The sequence below is a fragment of the Gossypium raimondii genome, chromosome 3 (assembly GCF_025698545.1).
Source record: "Gossypium raimondii isolate GPD5lz chromosome 3, ASM2569854v1, whole genome shotgun sequence".
Classification (NCBI taxonomy): domain Eukaryota; kingdom Viridiplantae; phylum Streptophyta; class Magnoliopsida; order Malvales; family Malvaceae; genus Gossypium; species Gossypium raimondii.
The window spans coordinates 8,870,582-8,890,431 of record NC_068567.1 but is presented as its reverse complement, the minus strand read 5'-3'; the positions used below and the strand labels follow the sequence as shown (position 1 = coordinate 8,890,431).

The window sequence follows — 19,850 nt, the reverse complement described above, 5'->3', positions numbered from 1 at the left end:
TTTGACTTTATGCACATTATGCCACGGTTGTTTAGATGCATGTTGTATAGCACGTATGATTCATTTTGTGTGTCAAATGCTTCTATTGAAAACAAATGAATTAAATGTTTCTCATTTCACTACTATATCACTCAAATTCGTAACCAATCTTAAAAATAAGGCAATATTTTGCATTTTGGAAATTCGGGAAATTGTACGCTAACTTACTGGGTCTCGATTTTCTCGTTAAACCCAAATAGCAAAATATCCTTTTAAATTTCAAACACATAAAATTTCAAAAAATAAAGGCAATACTCTATATTTAGAAAATTCGAGAAAATCCTTACTGAGCTTCGATTTTTCTCGTTGATTCTAAGTAATCGAATATCCTTTTAAAATCAAAATAAATGAGGCTTAAATAAAAAGTGAAATGCAAGCTTACTCTCAAAATACGAGGTGTTGTGTCCTAACTTATTGGATGTGACATCTTGTTAATTCGAGATAAGAAGGCATTTTTCATTTTGATTTATTCGAGTCATTTTTAAAATAACACAATATAAAGAAGGATCATATTTTTAAATTCTTTTTGAGTTTTAATTTTCGACACAAAGACACTAATCAATCAACTAGGTACCAATTTTGGGCGTTACGAGGGTGCTAATCCTTCCTCGTACGTAACCGACTCCCGAACCCATCTTTCTGAATTTCGTAGACCCAAAAAGCGTTATTTTAATAAACCAAATCGTTTATTAAAAATAGCCATTTTCTTCGGTGACCCGATCACACCTTATCAAAAAAGGATTGGTGGCGACACCCATTTTCGTTTTCATTTTTAAAATCTAAGTCGACCCCGTTTTATCAAAAAAATGGTGTCAACAGCTTGGCGACTCCACTGGGGATGTTTAAAAAGAGAGTCAAGCCACGTGTTGATTATTTTTATCTTCTTGTCGAAAATAAAAAATTTGGTTTAAATGTACGATCCTTTCGTTGCATTTCATTCGTCTTTATTTCGGTTTTTATCATTGTGATTTGATTACTGTGGTAGTTTAAGTTTGGTATACTGCTGCATTACATTGCATGACTGAAGGTCACACCTTTTAAGTGGGAGTGAGAAACTAGTCCTTCATGAGGTCTTCACCTCCGTGCAGGATAGTGGATCGCTTTCGGGATACATCCGTACCTATGTCTTCGTGAGATTTTCATCTCCGTGCAGCCATAGGGAAATGTATTCCTCTGAACTGAACTCAGTCTATATGAGCCTATAATGGGTGAGGACCGAGGAATCTGCTGGTTCAGGTACCCTTACTTTAAAACCGAACTGCATGTAGTGAGCCCTAAGAATCACCTCGAACCCTAGTAGTTTCCTGAATAGTAGCCTTAATTATTATCTCTTGTATACTTTGAATTTTTGTTTATTATACTGACTTGCTTTGCTTTTACCTTGATTGTGATTGCATGGCATTCTCATCATAAATGAGGTGTTGATTCGCGTTCAGTATTTAAATAGAGAGCTCAACATGGAAAGGGTGTTTCTTGGTAAAGTGGAAGATAATGCGGCCGTCCGAGTTTGGTCCGAAAAAGTTCAGCGAGAAAAGAGTGATAGCCTCATGGAAAGATACGTGTTAGAGTTATGGGAATTCACTCGAATCAGCGTAACTCAAAACAGCCTATAAGAATTAAAGGAAATTTGGGATCAGTAGAGTGATGAGATCAGACAGCTCTTCTATAGTAACTATGGTGACTTGCCTTATCTACTCGACGTAAAGGTAGACAAACACTTGTTCCGAGCCCTCGTGCAGTATTGGAATCCTGCCTATAGTTGTTTCACGTTTGGGAAAGTAGATTTGGTACCTACAATAGAAGAATATGCGACCTTGCTTCGATGTCCGCGGATTCAAGTTGATAGGGTCTATTCGAAAGCAGCATATGTCCCGACATTTTTGAAGAAATTAATGAGTATTACAGGAATGAGCGAGCAATGGGTTGCAGCCTGGATTAAGCAAAAGAGAGACAACAAGTGCATGCCTTGGAAAAATCTACGAGATCTGATCTTGGCACATCCGGATGTGAGAAAAAGGGTCGATATTTTCGCTTTGAGCATTTATGGTTTGGTCATTTTCCCCAAGGCATTGGGGCACGTGGACGAAGCAGTTTCAGATTTGTTTGACAGGCTTGACAAGAGGGTCACACCGGTCCCAGTAATTTTGGCTGAAACCTTCAAATCTCTAAATGTATGTTGAAGAGCGGGTGAAAGAAGGTTCATCGGATGCGCGCAATTGTTGCTAGTGTGGTTCCATAGTCACTTCTGGAAAGTAAAGAAGATCTCCTATTGGGTATTCTCCGAAAACTATTCTCCGTTAAAGGAATTAGTGGCTACGCCAAGACGAGACGATATCACGGAAGAGAAGTGGATCTTGATTCTCCAAAATCTTCGAGAGGAGGATGTCGAGTGGAGAGCCCCGTGGATGATCCCTAATGAGATTTTGTATCGATGTGGAGAGTTCGATTGGGTTCCTCTGCTGGGAATTTGGGGAGCCATTGGATACGCCCCTTTGCTAGTCTCGAGGCAGTACAGATCTAGACAATTCATACCGGCAACACAAGGGTTGGCTCAGTGCGAATTTTTTTTCAAAGAAGATCATTACAAGAAGAAGGTTCGTGAAATATCAAATGCTTGGAACCAAATCCGCAGAATAAGGATACTTGCTGTAAACCCAATGACAACTCCCAAGTATAGTTTGTGGCGGAAAAAAAAGGATCAACGATAACATCCCCGTGTCAAGCCAAGAGGATGTCCGACCGATAGATGAGCATCTACAAGTGGTTCCGTCAGAACTAGAGATCATTAAACAAGACTTTGAAAGGAGAAGTTCGGAGCTGGGAAAGAAAATTGAGCAATTAGAGGAGGAAAAGATGCGTTTGGGATTAGATGTCGATATTCACAAGTTGGAAGCCGAAAAGTTAAAGAAAGGGAAGAACAAAGTAGAGGAAGATTTAGATAGTTTAAAAACGAATTATAAGAAGCTGCGATTGTCGATAAGAACTGCCGGTTTGGGTAAAACGTCAGAGCAGTGGCGACAGGAGATCAAAGAAGAAAGGACCAAAGCTGATCAGTGGGAGAAGAAATTTCAAGACGCCCTAGTTCGAGAAAGCGTTTTGGAGAAAAACTTGTCAGAATGTCAGAATGAAGAAGCAAGAGTAAAAGCCCGGGTAGCAGAGTTGGAAAAGTCGCTTCATTTGCACCGTAGTCGTAACTCTGTGATAGAGTTAAGAGCGAGCTTAAATAAGATCGAAGAACTGAAAGTAAAGATAGAGGAGCTTGAGGGCGCATTGCACAATTCTGAACTGCGAGCGAAGCTTCTTGAAGGACGTAACGAACAGTACCAGGAGCAGCTCCAACATGCCCAAAATCAGATTAGAAATAGAGATTACATTATGGGAGAAGCTGTTACCCAAGTACGGGAAGTAGCCGATCATCTGCAAACCTTAGCAGTTCAAGCTGATGTGCTGAGTTTAAGTTATGAATCAGAATCAGGCCGAGGTCGAGAGTTAGCTCGGCTCCTTAGGAGTGTTAAGTCTCTGAGTATAAGGGCAATGCCGTATATGTAGTCCATTTTATGTAAAGAATTTTGTTTTCTAAATCGAGTTCTTCTAATGAAATTGAATTAGAATCAATGCCTCCCTTTGCATTCATGCATTTGCATTACACGCATTAAGTTTCATTAAAAAGGCCCTAATTAATCAAAATTGTCACAGTTACCCTGGAAACCAACAAAATTCCAACCAAATATCACTACGGTACTCGACGTCAAACAAAAGCAATGGATCAGAGGTTAGAAAGGCTAGAAAAAATACAAAAAGAAATGCAGGAAAAGATGCAAGAACGATTGGATAAAATCCAACAGGACGCGCTGGAATCCCAAAGAATTATGAGTCAACTGGCACAATTATTGGCTGATAAAGGAAAGAGCCCTGTAATTAATTCAGGGGTTGATCAGGAGGATCTCGTTTATCCTCTAGGTTTTACCCCGACAAGTACCCAGGCACAACTAGACATGTGCCCACAAGGAGCACTTGGACCTCAATATCGGGCCGGCGCCTCGGTACCAATGCATTTTCAAGTAGGCTCAGGTTCTAACCCTGGGGACAACCCTACCAACCCTGTGGTCCCTGATCTCGATGACATAGCAGAGATGGAGAAAGCGAAAACGGACCTGCCAAAACAATTAGAAGAACGGTGTAGATGGCTAGAGGAAAAATTTAGGGCCATGGAGAGCATCAACTACCAATGTGGAGTCGACGCCAAAGATTTGAGTTTGGTTCCTGATTTAGTGCTCCCGCCTAAGTTCAAGATGTCGGAGTTCGAAAGATACAACGGGACTAGTTGTCCTGAAGCTCATATAACTATGTTCTGTCGAAGAATGACAGGATAAGTCAACAATGATCAACTGTTAATCCACTGCTTTCAGGATAGTTTGATCGGGTCTGCAGCTAAATGGTACAACCAGCTAAGTCGTACTAAAGTTGGTTCATGGAGAGACTTGGCGCAAGCTTTCATGAGACAATATAGTCACGTGACGGACATAACACCCGATCGAATTACATTATAGAATATGGAAAAAAGGCCTAATGAGAGCTTTAGACAATACGCCCAGAGATGGAGAGAAGTGGCAATGCAAGTCCAGCCACCCCTTTTGGAAAAAGAGGTCACTATGCTGTTTATTAACACTTTGAAAGGCCCATTCATCAACCACATGTTGGGGAGTACTACCAAGAGCTTCTCGGATATGGTAATGTCCAGGGAAATGATCGAAAATGTAATAAGAAGCGGCAAAATAGACGTGGGGGAAAGCTCCAAAAGACCAGCTTTGAGAAAAAAAGAAAGCAAGGTAAACAACGTAGGCATATATAGTAAGAGTTATTCAAAACCGATTACTGTTGGCCCTCCAAGAACGGTAGCCACTAGTCACCAGGGCCCCTCAAGGAAAGAGCCCAACACAAGGCCCAACGCGGAGAGACTTCAATTCACGCCCATTCCAATAACGTACAAGGAACTGTATCAGAAGCTATTCAATGCGCACATAGTATCTCCACATTATCTAGAGCCCATGCAACCTCCATACCCTAAATGGTATGACATGAATGCCCAATGTGAATACCATGCGGGGATACCAGGGCACTCAATTGAGAACTGCACTGCGTTTAAGAAAGCGGTGAAAAAATTTATTAAGATGGGGATCGTAAAGTTCGATAACCCATCGGGACCAAACGTGGCAGGGAATCCGTTACTCAATCTTTCTGATAAGGGAGTAAATGCAATAATTAAGAATGGGGGAAGGAGAATCAAAGATGACATTGCAGATGTGAATACCCCACTGAAATGGATTTGGAGACAAATGATAAATGGAGGTCTAATCAAGCAAGAATCAAAAGAAGGGCCCGAAGGAATAAAGAAATATTGCGAGTTCCATGCTAAAGAGGACCATGACATTCAAAACTGCACTGAATTCAGGGCCATGGTACAAAATTTGATGAACAACAAAGAGCTAGAATTTTATGAAGAGATCAATGGACTAGAAGAGGGAGAAGTTTTTGCCTCGGAGGAAGGACTTACGGGAAAAGCCCAAAATCACCCAATAGTGATTATTTCAAGGCCAAGAAACACAGGATCTGGAATACAACTGGCGCTAGGGGTCATAATCCAAAAACCTGTACCATTTCCTTACAATGATAGCAAAAAGGTTCCTTGGAGTTATGACTACAATATGACAATCTCAGAGAACCTGATAAATGTTTCAGAGGAGGGTAATGATGTAGGTTTCTACACACGCAGCGGAAAATACTATGACCCGGAAAATACAAAAGGGGAGCCTATAAAAGGAAAAGCCTTGGCGGTTGAGCAAGATAAAACAAAGACGGCCAGAATTGAATCACTTGTTAACAAACCGGTGACTGAAAATGAGACTAGAGAATTCTTAAATTTCTTGAAGCATAGCGAGTACAGTGTGGTAGAACAACTGCATAAGCTACCGGCTCGCATCTCAGTACTCGAGCTACTTCTAAGTTCAGAGATACACCGTAATGCGTTGATAAAAGTGCTAAATGAGACTTATGTTGCTAGCGATATCTCAGTGAACAAGTTGGATCACCTGGTTAACAATATAAATGCCGACAACTTCGTCTTCTTCAACGATGATGAGATCCCGCCAGGTGGTATGGGATCTACCAAGGCCTTACACATCACTGCCCGTTGCAAGGGGTGTATACTACCGAGGGTACTCGTTGACAATGGATCGACACTGAATATTTTACCCCTGTCCATATTAAACAGGCTACCTGTGGACAGTTCTCACATGAAATCATGCTAAAATATAGTGAGAGCATTCGATGGCACTGAGAGAAAAGTGATGGGAAGAATCGAGATACCTCTATTGATTGGTCCAAATATATACGAGGTGGACTTTTTGGTATGGATATTAAACCATCTTACAATTGCCTATTGGGGAGGCCTTGGATCCATTCTACAGGGGCTGTACCATCATCACTTCACCAAAAGTTAAAATTAGTAACAGAGGGTCGATTGGTAAATATAGGCACCGAAGAAGACATCATTGCATCAGTCACCGATGACATGCCATATATAGAGGCCGACAGTGAAACGATAGAATGTTCATTTCAATCATTGGAATTCGTAAATGAAACATTTGTCGTCGAGGGGAGCAAAATTCCAGAGCCTAAGATATCCAAAACTACGTCAATGAGTTTACAGCTAACAATGGGAAGAGGAGCGTTGCTTGGAAGAGGACTTGGAAAATACCTCCAGGGACGGTTTGAGGTACCGATCTTGGTCAACAAATAGGACCGTTGTGGTTTGGGGTATAAGCCTGACGCGAGGGAAAGGAAGAAGGAGTTAGAGAAAAAATGGGAGAAAAGAAGAGCACATTTGAGCGGGATAGAAATCGAATGGGGACCGATGACCATTCCTCATATATCTAAGACATTTGTTTCAGGGGGATTTGTCTACCCCGAAGAAAAGAATGAAGTTACGGAAGGAAGGACTGGAAGGTTGGACATCAATGCCATATCCGCGGAAGAAAGGATGGAAAGGAATTTATCGGGCATTCGCCCTTACGAACCTGGAAGTGTTCTGAATAATTGGACTGCAGAAGAGATCCCTGTAACATTTAGAACTAATTCAGAGTAATATTCAGAACACTTGTTGCCCTAAGCCTGGGGGTAATAAGAGTCTTTTGTAAAAGGCACATGCCTAAAATCTAATTTCAATGAAAACTTATCATTCAGTCTCACATTGAGCAAATATTCTTTCATTCTTTTCATTCCATTTATAATCATACTACGCATATAAGTATTCTTAGATTCTTTTATTTGGGCCTCCTTTTGTCCCAATAACAGGTCTTCAGATATCAACGAGACGAGCGACGCTGTTACTAACTCTGAGTTCCTATTTGAACGAGACATGAGTGTGGATGATCCTCAAGATTTTGAAGATGACCAAGACAACGTTTTATCTCCGAATTTGTTAAGAATGGTAGAGGAAGAAGAAAAACAAATCCTGCCCTATGAGGAATCAGTAGAAGTCGTGATATTAGAAGAGGGAAGGAGTGTAAAGATTGGCGCTGGTATTACCGAGGAAACAAGGCGAGACCTCGTTGAGTTGCTTCAAGAGTTTAAAGATGTCTTCGCATGGTCCTATCAAGATATGCCTGGGTTAAGTACTGATTTCGTGGTACACCGACTGCCTATAAAGGAAGAATGTAGGCCAATTCAACAAAAGCTCCGAAGGATGAGGCCTGATGTCTTGCTAAAAATAAAGGAAGAAGTTAAGAAGCAATTTGATGCTGGTTTCTTACAGGTGGTCAAGTATTCAGAATGGGTTGCCAATATAGTCCCTGTTCCTAAGAAAGATGGGAATGTGCGAATGTGTGTAGACTACAGAGACTTGAACAAAGCCAGCCCAAAGGATAATTTCCCACTGCCTCATATCGATACCTTGGTAGACAACACGGCTGGATACTTACTTTTCTCCTTCATGGACGGCTTCTCAAGATACAACCAGATAAAAATGCATTCTGAAGACATGGAAAAGACTACATTCATAACTATGTGGGGAACGTTTTGTTATAAGGTGATTCCATTTGGATTGAAAAACGCCGGGGCAACTTATCAAAGAGCCATGGTAACCCTAGTCCACGACATGATGCACAAAGAGATTGAAGTCTACGTTGACGATATGATTGCGAAGTCCAGAACTGAAAAGAGCATGTGCAAGTTTTGAGAAAACTATTCCTAAGATTAAGGAAATTCCAGCTAAAACTTAACCCAGCCAAGTGTACTTTCGGGGCTAGATCAGGAAAGTTGTTAGGATTCTTAGTCAGTGAAAGGGGAATTGAAATTGACCAAGACAAAGTTAAAGCCATACAAGAATTACCTCCGTCAAGTACTCAAAAAGAAGTTCGAGGTTTTCTGGGAAGACTAAATTACATCGCTCGATTCATTTCACAGTTAACTGAGAAATGTGACCCTATCCTCCGTCTTTTTAGGAAACATAATCCAGGTGTATGGGACGAGGAGTGCCAGAAAACTTTTAAAAAATTTAAACATTACCTGTCCAATGCCCCAGTACTAATGCCACCATGCCCGGACAAGCCACTGATACTATACTTGACAGTATTCAAAAATTCTATGGGGTGTGTGCTCGGCCAACATGATGAGTCAGGACGAAAAGAAAGAGCAATCTACTATCTCAGCAAGAAGTTCACTGAATGTGAAACGAGATACTCGCCAATTGAAAAATTATGCTGCGTCTTGGTCTGGACTACTCGGAGATTGAGGCAATACATGTTATACCATACGACTTGGTTAATCTCAAAGTTGGACCCTCTGAAATACATGATGGAATCGACTGCTCTAAATGGAAGGATGGCCCGATGGCAAATTCTACTGTCTGAATTTGACATAGTTTATGTGAGTCAAAAGGCTATAAAAGGAAGTGCAATAGCGGATTTTTTGGCTACCAGAGCTTTAGAAGATTATGAGCCTTTGAGCTTTGATTTTCCAAATGAGGATCTGATGTATGTAGCAACCGCCGAAGATGATAACCAAAAAGGCGATGTTTGGAAATTAAACTTCGACGGAGCTTCAAACGCCGTAGGCAACGAAATTGGGGCAGTCTTGATATCCCCGAACGGAGATTATTATCCATTCACCAGCAAATTAGACTTTGATTGCACAAATAACATGGCAGAGTACGAAGCGTGCATTATGGGTATCCGTGCAGCTATCGAACGTAAAATCAAAGTACTAGAGGTGTATGGAGTTTCCGCACTAGTAACCTATCAGCTCAAAGGCGAATGGGAGACAAGGGATCCCAAATTGATCAGTTACAGAAAGCTGGTTCTCGAATTGATTGAGGAATTTGATGATATCACTTTCTGTTACCTCCCGCGAGATGAGAATCAAATGGCCGATGCTTTGGCTACATTGGCTTCCATGATGAAAGTAAATAAACAAGAGGATGTGAAGCCTATCCAAATGAGCATTTATGATGCTCCAGCCCGCTGTTGTAACGTTGACGAGGAAGAGGAAAAAGACGACAACCCTTGGTATCAGGACATATTGCGATACGTGAAAAATCGCGAATACCCAAACCAAGCAACTGAGAATGACAAGAGAACGTTGAGGAGGCTGGCTAGTGACTACGTCTCAGATGGAGAGATCCTGTACAAAAGAGGAAAGGATCAGGTGCTGTTAAGATGTGTGGACGCTGTGGAGGCCAAACAGATCTTGGAAGAAGTCCATGATGGTATTTGTGGAACACACGCTAACGGTTTCACAATGGCCAGACAAATCATGAAATTCGGATATTACTGGTCTACCATGGAAGGAGACTGCATCAAATATGCTAAGAAGTGCCATAAATGCCAGATTTACGGAGACAAAATTCATGTACCTCCCTCACCTCTTCACGTCATGACTTCCCCATGGCCTTTCTCCATGTGGGGCATGGACGTCATTGGGCCGATATTGCCAAAGGCTTCAAACGGACATCGTTTCCTTTTTGTAATGATTGACTACTTTACTAAGTGGGTAGAGGCTACTTCTTACGCCAACGTCACAAAGGCAGCCGTCAGCAAGTTTTTAAAGAAAGAAATCATATGTCGATATGGAATGCTCGAAAGGATTATATCTGACAACGCATTGAACTTGAACAATAGCACGATAGCAGAGGTTTGCGGTCAATTCAAGATCAAGCACCACAACTCATCGCCATATCGTCCGAAGATGAACGGCGCGGTGGAGGCAGCCAATAAAAATATCAAAAGGATTGTGGAGAAGATGACTGAGACCTATAGAGATTGGCACGAGAAGTTACCATTCGCTCTCTATGCTTATCGAACGTCCGTCAGGACTTCTACCGGGCAACACCATTCTCTTTGGTTTATGGAATGGAGGCAGTGTTACCAATTGAGGTTGAAATTCCTTCTCTCCGAGTTTTGTCAGAACTAAAGTTAGACGAAGCGGAATGGGTCCAATCCCGATACGATCAGCTAAACTTGATTGAAAAAAAGATGTTAAGAGCTATCCGCCATGGTCAAATGTACCAGAAACGAATGATACGAGCTTACGATAAGAAAGTTTATCCTAGGAACTTCCATGAAGGGGACTTGGTACTGAAGAGGATCCTTCCCATACAAAAAGACTTCAGAGGAAAGTGGATGCCAAACTGGGAGGGACCTTATGTGGTGAAGAAGGCTTTTTCTGGAGGAGCATTAATTTTAACTGAAATGGATGGAAAAAGCTTGGCCAATCCCATGAATTCGGATTCAGTGAAGATGTACTTTGCCTAAAAAAACAAAAAAAAGAGGAAGAAGGAGAGGCCAAGGCGAAAACCCGCAAAGGGCGCCTTGAGACCAAATGGGTATTGAATTGAAAACCCAGGAATGGGCAGTTCAATTTTTTGATCAAATACGAGGCATACGATAATCTTATCATCTCCAAGATAATAAGAGGAGAGATGCTACATCTTGGGGCATCAACAAAGTCTTTCAAGACTTCTAAACACATATCAAGTTCAAAAGGGTCTTCAAGAAGTTTAAGGCAAAGAAGCTCACGCTGCGATATCTGGGGCACCTGTTTTCATCTCATTTGTTTTTGTATCTTAGCAAAATCTCTATCTTGATTAATTTGTTCATTTAGAACTTTGCTCTCAATTAATTTCCATTTTTATCCATTGTGACAATCTTTTCATCTTATTCATTTCGTATCTCAACAAAATTTGTTATCTTGATTGATTTATTTGTTTAGAGTTTTGCTCTTAACAAAATTTCATCTCGTTTATTTTGGTAATCTTATTCAAGCATTTTTATTGAAATAACGATTACTAGGTTGACAATATTCGAGCAGAACAAGTCCTGCATATTACTCTGAAATTTCTAAATAGTACGAGGACCCAAAACAGGACTATTGTTTAGAATTGACCAACTTAAGGGTTAGGGACATTTGAGAAAGAATGGTCTGAATTACGACTATTTCTTTGGATTTGCTGTCAAAGTTACTAGCTGAATAAGAAGGCACAGTGACGCATCAGCGATAAAGCCTTGATAAACATTGAGCAATGACAACCCAAACATTAAAAGAGATCATTCTCATGACATTCTGCATTCATGCAAATATCATTCAATGCAAATATCGTTCATACACATCTAGTTAGGAGCATTTGATTTATTCTGATCATGTCATCCTAAACACTAGGCATAAATAGGTCCATAAATTGGATTTTACAGGTCATGTTCCCCAGAGAACAGACCGAAGATTGCAGATCTTGCCTTCCTGCAGTAACAGCGAAGCAGATCGAAGATTCCAGCCTTATCTCCCTAAGCAGTAGTGGAGCAGGTCGAAGATGGCGGATTTTACCTCCCTGAGATTACAGTGGAGTACATTGAAGTCAGTAGTTCTATCTCCCTGGGCAGCAGTGAAATAGATTGAAGATTACAGATCTTATCTCCCTATGAAGTAGTGGAGCAGATCACATCAAGTCTTATCTCCCTAAGCAGTAGCGGAGCGGACAAAACCACAGATCTTATCTCCCTAAGCAGTAGTGGAGCAGATTGCATCAAGTCTTATCTCCCTAAGCAGTAGCGGAGCAGACAAAGCCACAGATCTTATCTCCCTAAGCAGTAGTGGAGCAGATCACATCAAGTATTATCTCCCTAAGTAGTAGTGGAGCAGACAAAGCCACAGATCTTATCTCCCTAAGCAGTAGTGGAGCAGATCACATCAAGTCTTATCTCCCTAAGTAGTAGTGGAGCAGACAGAGCCGCAGATCTTATCTCCCTAAGCAGTAGTAGATCAGATCACATCAAGTCTTATCTCCTTAAGCAGTAACGGAGCGGACAAAGCCACAGATCTTATCTCCCTAAGCAGTAATAGATCAGATCACATCAAGTCTTATCTCCCTAAGCAGTAGCAGAGCAGACAAAGCCATAGATCTTATCTCCCTAAGCAGTAGTGGAGCAGATCGCATCAAGTCTTATCTCCCTAAGCAGTAGTGGAGCAGACAAAACTACAGATCTTATCTCCCTAAGCAATAGTGGAGCAGATCGCATTAAGTCTTATCTCCCTAAGCAGTAGTGGAGCAGACAGAACAACAGACCTTATCTCCCTAAGCAGCAGTGGAGCAGATTGAAGACACAAATTTCATCCCCATGGAGTTGCAGTAGAGTAGATTGAAGTTAAATCTCTCTAAATATGCCGCGAAGTGGATCAAAGCTACAAGACATAGTAGATTGAAATAAGGCCACTTGAAGAAGAAAGGCATCAAGAAGTCAGAACTCAGCGAGTACAGGCAAAATTGGTCTTTCTTAGTCTTTGCTTTATTCTCGTTACAAGAAAATAAGCAAAGAGGGGCAGCTGTAGAAGCCCAATTTCTACCCAAGCCCAGATACAAAAATAACAGTCTATTTTACAAAAAAAAATAACAAACCCAAACATAAAAATAAGCCCAAAACCCATTTACAACCCTAGCCCACAAACTATTCTCAGCAAACCTAGGGTTCTCTAATCCTCTTTGTGCCGCATGTTTACCATGCCTCTGCCGCTCCTCGTGCACGCGCCCTGCCACCGCCGTTGGCCTTGTCTGACACCTGCAGAGGAGTAAATGAAAAGCAACAGGAGAATCCGGTGAAATAAAGAACAAAAAACAAAAAAAAAGAAAAGACGAAACGATTGTAATATGGCTATAAAAGCCAAAGCTTTCTCGTTGTATTTTTTTTACGAACGCTTACCAGAGTAATCGAATACAGAACTGAGATTTTAAAAGGTGGAAATTTGATTGTATTCATTTCGTTTTCTGTTTTCCCTCTTTTATTGCTTTTACTTTTCGGTTTTAACAAATAGTGTAGATTAAGAGAGAGGGGAGGAAAGAAATACCTGGGGCGCCCTTGGCCGCGTCGTTGGAGCCCTCTCCGTCGCCGAAATCGGCTTAAAGGCAGGGCCAAAAGTTTATTTCTCTCGGCGTTCAGGCCAAGCAACCTCGGCCTCTGAATGAGATTTGAAACGGGCTAGATTTTTCCCCTTTGCGCAACGCCGGCCACCGGCTACGGCGGCGACCGGCTACGGCGGCGCTGCGGAGTGGCCACGACCAGATCTTGGCCCAGAGAGGGGAGAGTCCTGAGAGAAAAGAAGATTTTTTTAAAAAGTTTTTTCTTTTGGATTGACAAAAATGAAAATTTCAGAAAAATTTTTATTTAAATCGCATGGGGTAAACGGCGCCGTTTTGCGCAAATCACTGATGTCGAAACGACGTCGTTTCATCGACATACCCGAGCGCTGACCCGACCCATCTCAGGATCCTCGTGTTTGCGGTGAAGGGGCTAATTGCGTGCGGAGTCCTTCCGCTCTTTGGCTGTGGTGCAATCTGATCCTTTTTCATTTGTTTTGAAATTAGGCCGCGAATTTTGCCCCTGTTTCAATTCGGTCCTTGGGTCAGGTGTGACCCCCTCGGTTAAAATGCTGTGTTTCTGGACTGGGGGATTATTTCTCTGTAGGTCCTTTGAACTTTGAGCGCATTTCAAGTCCAGTCCCTTGCATCCCTTTTTTTAGATTTTTGCGATTTTGACCCCAAAATTTGAACCTGGATGCGATTCGATCCTCGGCCTATTTAACCGATTTTTTTATTTTATATTTTTTATTTATCGTTTATTTTTTTCATTTTTCATTTTAATATTTTATATTTTACGTTCTTTTTTAATAAAAATCAGTCATTGAATGTTTTTTCTTCAAGGTTATTTATTTATTTATTTTCTAGTTTTGGTCAAAATTACATTAGCTTCATTTTCTTCAAGGTTATTTATTTGTTATTCTCAAAATACTTTTCAAATTTCCTTTGTATTACGTTTATTTGTTATTGTATTATTGTTATCTTTTTATTGTTGCTTACATAACTATTATTCATGCATGTTGATATTAAACTTGTAATTATCAACTATTTGACTTTATGCACATTATGCCACGGTTGTTTAGATGCATGTTGTATAGCACGTATGATTCATTTTGTGTGTCAAATGCTTCTATTGAAAACAAATGAATTAAATGTTTTTCATTTCACTACTATATCACTCAAATTCATAACCAATCTTAAAAATAAGGCAATATTTTGCATTTTGAAAATTCGGGAAATTGTACCCTAACTTACTGGGCCTCGATTTTCTCGTTAAACCCAAATAGCAAAATATCCTTTTAAATTTCAAACACATAAAATTTCAAAAAATAAAGGCAATACTCTATATTTAGAAAATTCGAGAAAATCGTGCCCTAACTTTCTGAGCTTCGATTTTTCTCGTTGATTCTAAGTAATCGAATATCCTTTTAAAATCAAAATAAATGAGGCTTAAATAAAAAGTGAAATGCAAGCTTACTCTCAAAATACGAGGTGTTGTGTCCTAACTTACTGGATGTGACATCTTGTTAATTCGAGATAAGAAGGCATTTTTCATTTTGATTTATTCGAGTCATTTTTAAAATAACACAATATAAAGAAGGATCATATTTTTAAATTCTTTTCGAGTTTTAATTTTCGACACAAAGACACTAATCAATCAACTAGGTACCAATTTTGGGCGTTACGAGGGTGCTAATCCTTCCTCGTACGTAACCAACTCCCGAACCCATCTTTCTGAATTTCGTAGACCCAAAAAGCGTTATTTTAATAAACCAAACCGTTTATTAAAAATAGCCATTTTCTTCGGTGACCTGATCACACCTCATCAAAAAAGGATTGGTGGCGACTCCCATTTTCGTTTTCATTTTTAAAATTTAAGTCGACCCCGTTTTATCAAAAAAATGGTGTCAACAATCTACTTTACACATTTTGAAAATCTTTTATATAGATATTCCGACTTTTGATATACATTTCGCTTGTTTTCTCGTCTTCTCCCTTAGGGTCAGTTCTTCGTTGCTTTTGAAAAGTGCCGTGGAAAAGTGCTTTTGAGAAGTGCTTTTAAAAAATTTAAGTATTTGGTATTGCTGTCAAAAAGTATTTTTGAAGAATAAAATATCCATTTTAGACACGATATTATAAAGTAACAAATATGTATTTAAATAATGTTCAAATTAGTTAATATTATGATATTTTAGCAAAAATATAAAAAAATAATTTATTATAACTTATTGTTAATATTTTAATATATAATATTAATTTTAAATATTTCTAAGTAATTAATATTAATTATTTACTAAATTTAATTAGAACAAGCAGAGGAACAAAGAACCAGCAAGCAGAGGAACAACAGTACTAGCAGAGAACAAAATTTGGAGGAAAAAAAAGTAGCCGTCGGGAACACCAACACTAACAGAGAAGAACCAGCCTTATTTCTTTCTCAAATGTGTGTGGCTAAAAATGTAAAAGAACAGCCCAAAAGCACTTTTTAGTTGAAAAAACTAAATTTTTTTGCTTTTTATATGCTCAAAAGCACCTGCACTAAGTTAAAAATTTGGTACGAAATGAAGTGTGTTCTTTATTGCTTTTGATGGAAAAGTGTTTTTCCATATAAAATCTCATCAATTAAACAGAGGAGAACGGGGCCTTAATAATTTATCTTGGTCGAGTCTCTACACAATTTTGATATTAATAAAAAAAACTGAAAGTAGAAAAATGTTTCAATCTTAGGCACAATCTCCCTAATAATAATTTAATCCAACCCATCTCTATATAAAATTTTACCGAGGAGCTAATCTCTCATTTGATTGTTCTACTTAATGAAAATAAGTAATTTCTATGAAAATAATTGGCAAAAATTGTTAGTTTAGTAATTTATAAAAAATAATAATAATTAAAGATAATGTAATTATTTGGACAATTTTTTAAAATTTTTTTAAGTGCGAGATTCTAAGGAGGGTATCAATTTCAAGCTTCAACATTGCTTCCATGGCCACCCAAGAAACTAAAATTGGGCCAAAATGGTTGTTCAACCCCACTCAATTTCATCACCTTGATGAATAAAATAATCAATTCTTATATTTTATGTAATTCAGGTTTTTTTTTATTTAAAAAAAACATAGCAAATTGATGATTTTCAACATCGATTTGAGAGGTCAACTGAATCATCGGTAAAGTGACAAAAGATTTTGTATTAAAATTTTCAGTCATTACTAATTTCATGTTTAATCTCTAAACAACCGATTCTGTTACTTTACCAATTTATATTAAAAATGTAATTAGTAGACATTTTACAAAACCAACATGTTTTGTCACCGATTTCATTAATTTCTAATGCATGTTTTAGTATATGAGTTAACAATAAACTAATTAAATTGGTAGCATTTGGCCACTCTCATGACTTATTTTTAATAATGAGTATGAACAATTTTAGCTTATTTTGAAAAAGTCTTATTTTTTACCGGAGTTTTCAATTTGTAGTAACTATTCTTTATTCTATATTTAACTATTGTAAAACATAAGTAATAAATAAATGTTTTCCTCACGTTATTATACCAGTAACCAAATGTAGCATAATTGTTATTGTTGATACAGTGGTACAACAAGGGGTGAGTATAGAGGAGAGGGTGATGGTTGTTGTGGAGGCCGATTCACCCAGTTGGGGCGGAGAGCCAAATGTTATGGCGAGTGGTGGAGAAAAGAATGTAAAGGTTGAGGGTTGAAAGAGTGTTGGTTTAGTATTCTTGGAGAGTCGATCATTTCTTCATAAATTTTAGAGGTATTTATAGGTAGGGGTCCCGTATAAGATGGTGTCAATGTGCTGGAAAGGATATCTTCAATAGAGGATGTTTGTAACAAGACAAATTTTGTCATTCATTTTGACTATCATGGGATAAAACAGTTGAGCCCATATGATGTTTGGTAACTAATAACTTCATAACTTCATGTTTCCAATAAAGATTAGATCATTCGTTGATCCCAGAAGGGTGAGCTCGCAGATAACCTTTCAACTTTCTTATTGTTCAGGCGTTTTCTTGGGTTGCCACATATTCTAGTGTAGATAATGGTATAACAATTATAATAACAACGGTGTCAACTGAACTAAAATTCAATTGGTAAAATTCTTTTTATTTGTTTGAAGCTACTTGATTTATGTACAATAAGAGTATGTACTAATTTGGCTTAGGATCTTTTATTATTATGATAGCTACTATTCTATTTTCAGAATGCACCAATTTTATGCATTTCGGGTACTTTAAAATGGTATACCGATCTCAAAATATATGTTAAAACGGGTAAAAATTGTAACGTCTGTTGTTAAATTAATAATATTTTAACTATTGTTGGAAAAAAATATTCAAATTAAAAATACGAAAAATAATACTTCTACGGTTAAAAATTGGTTTTTCTTACATTTAGATACCTAAAACTTAAAATTCAATTTTCACCGTTAAAAATAAAAAGATTATAATTTAATCTTTTAAAATGATAATATTTTACATTAACATAAAAATAAAATTACATTATATCTCTCTCAAAATTTATTATTTAAATTCGCCTTCAAAAATATTTTGACTTTGCCTCGATAAACACCCAACTTTTACTTTCAAATTAACTTTTCAAGTCAAACATAAAAAAAAAACCCCAATTTTAGTTTTTGCAAAGGCGTACTTGGATGAAAAATTATAAATTAACCCTCTTAAATGCTTAAAAGTGTTTAAAATCTACATTTAAAATTATTTAAAGTTTATATTTTATATATCATAATATTAATGAATTTGAATATAATTTAAATTAACTTATTATTTTACCGCTCAACATTATTTATAACCTACACATTCTAAATTTCTAACAAAAGTTTTCGACAACAATATTAAATACTTGAAATCTTATATTAAAATATTTTTCACGACACTTTTACACAAACACATTTCAAAAGCATTGTTTCAAAATCAAAACTTGAAAAAATTAGCATTATTTATAGGGTGAAAAACTAAACAAAAAGTTACATTCAATTGCTTTCCGCTTTTATAAAAGCTAATTTAGAATAGAGCTATTTAAAATTAAGTTACTCACCTAAAGGTTTATTTGAAATGTGAAATAATTTGAATAAAAATACTAAACTCTAATTATGAGCTTGTGCAAAAATAAACGTTTTAAGAATAGCCAGAAACTAGAATTCAACCCAACCCAACATAATATGATTATATATATGTTTATTTAATATTTTAAATAGGGATGGGGTCCACTTAAGCCGTGTAATGTAAAACATAAGTGGTTTTTATTCTTTTGTAATTTTTATATGATTAATATTTTAACAATCCGACCATTGAATTTATCAATGTATATGTACTTGGAATGCATGCATGTTTTTGAACGATCCGATATCTCTATCATATCGATCTAGAATACTGCCTATATTAATATACATTTAACGGTTGAATTTTTTTACATAAAACGAATAGTTAGAAAATTTTAATTTATGCCAAACTTGACATGCATGATCTACATGAAAGGAGAATGAAATAGTATGGTTGAATTATTAAAATATAATTATATAAAAAATTACGAAAAGATGTAAAACCATTTAAATTTTATACCGATGTAAGTTTATCCCTATCTTTTAAATATACTATATTTTTATATACATTTATTAATAATAGACCCAAACTCCTGATACCCATATTTTATACCACCATATCTTCTTAACGATGCATATTTTAAGGAGCGAAGTTCCCACTCGAAAATTTAAACCGATAAGAGGTATTAGACAGGGTTGCCCTCTATCTCCTTATCTTTTTGTCTTATGTATGGAATGGTTAGGGTATAATATTCGTACTGCTATAGACTCTAGTGATTAGTGTCCTATTCTGCTTTCACGATTGGACCTGCTTTATCTCATCTTTTCTTTGCAGACGACTTAGTTATTTTTTTGCAAAGTAGAGTTGGAGCAAGCACAAGTACTTAATAGGATTGTGGAACACTTCTGTGGTTATTCTAGACATAAGATCAATGCCCGAAAAAGAAATATTTTCTTTTCTAATAGAGTTGGGGATGCCTTAAACAATCAGATTTGCGAGATCCTTGGGCTTCAAAAGGTTTAGAATCTTGACTCATATTTAGGGGTGCCTCTTCTCCACGAAAAGGTCGCCAATAGTACCTTAAGCTTTGTGGTGGAAAAGGTTCGGCATAAATTACAAAGTTGGGATGCTAGATAGTTGTCCTTAGCTGGTAGAGTTACTTTGGTTCAATTTGTCCTTTTATCAATACTTTGGTTCAATCTGTCCTTCTCTCAATTCCTAATTATTTTATGAAATTATTGATGATTCCTAAGGAAACTTGCACAGAAATTGAAAGAATGTCCAGACAGTTTATTTAGGGTTATTCTAGAGGATAGAAAAAGATGGCTTTAATC

The 19,850-nt window shown here is 37.7% G+C and overlaps 1 protein-coding gene across 1 annotated transcript; it reads left to right on the top strand.

Moving 5' to 3' along the window:
- Positions 1-3,800: 3,800 nt before the first annotated feature.
- Positions 3,801-10,847, top strand: LOC105795663 (uncharacterized). The gene is given in 6 exon segments (XM_052628823.1): positions 3,801-6,444; positions 6,447-6,814; positions 6,990-7,123; positions 7,393-8,252; positions 8,255-10,417; positions 10,420-10,847. Coding segments are annotated over 6 exon segments (6,597 nt in total).
- Positions 10,848-19,850: the final 9,003 nt, after the last annotated feature.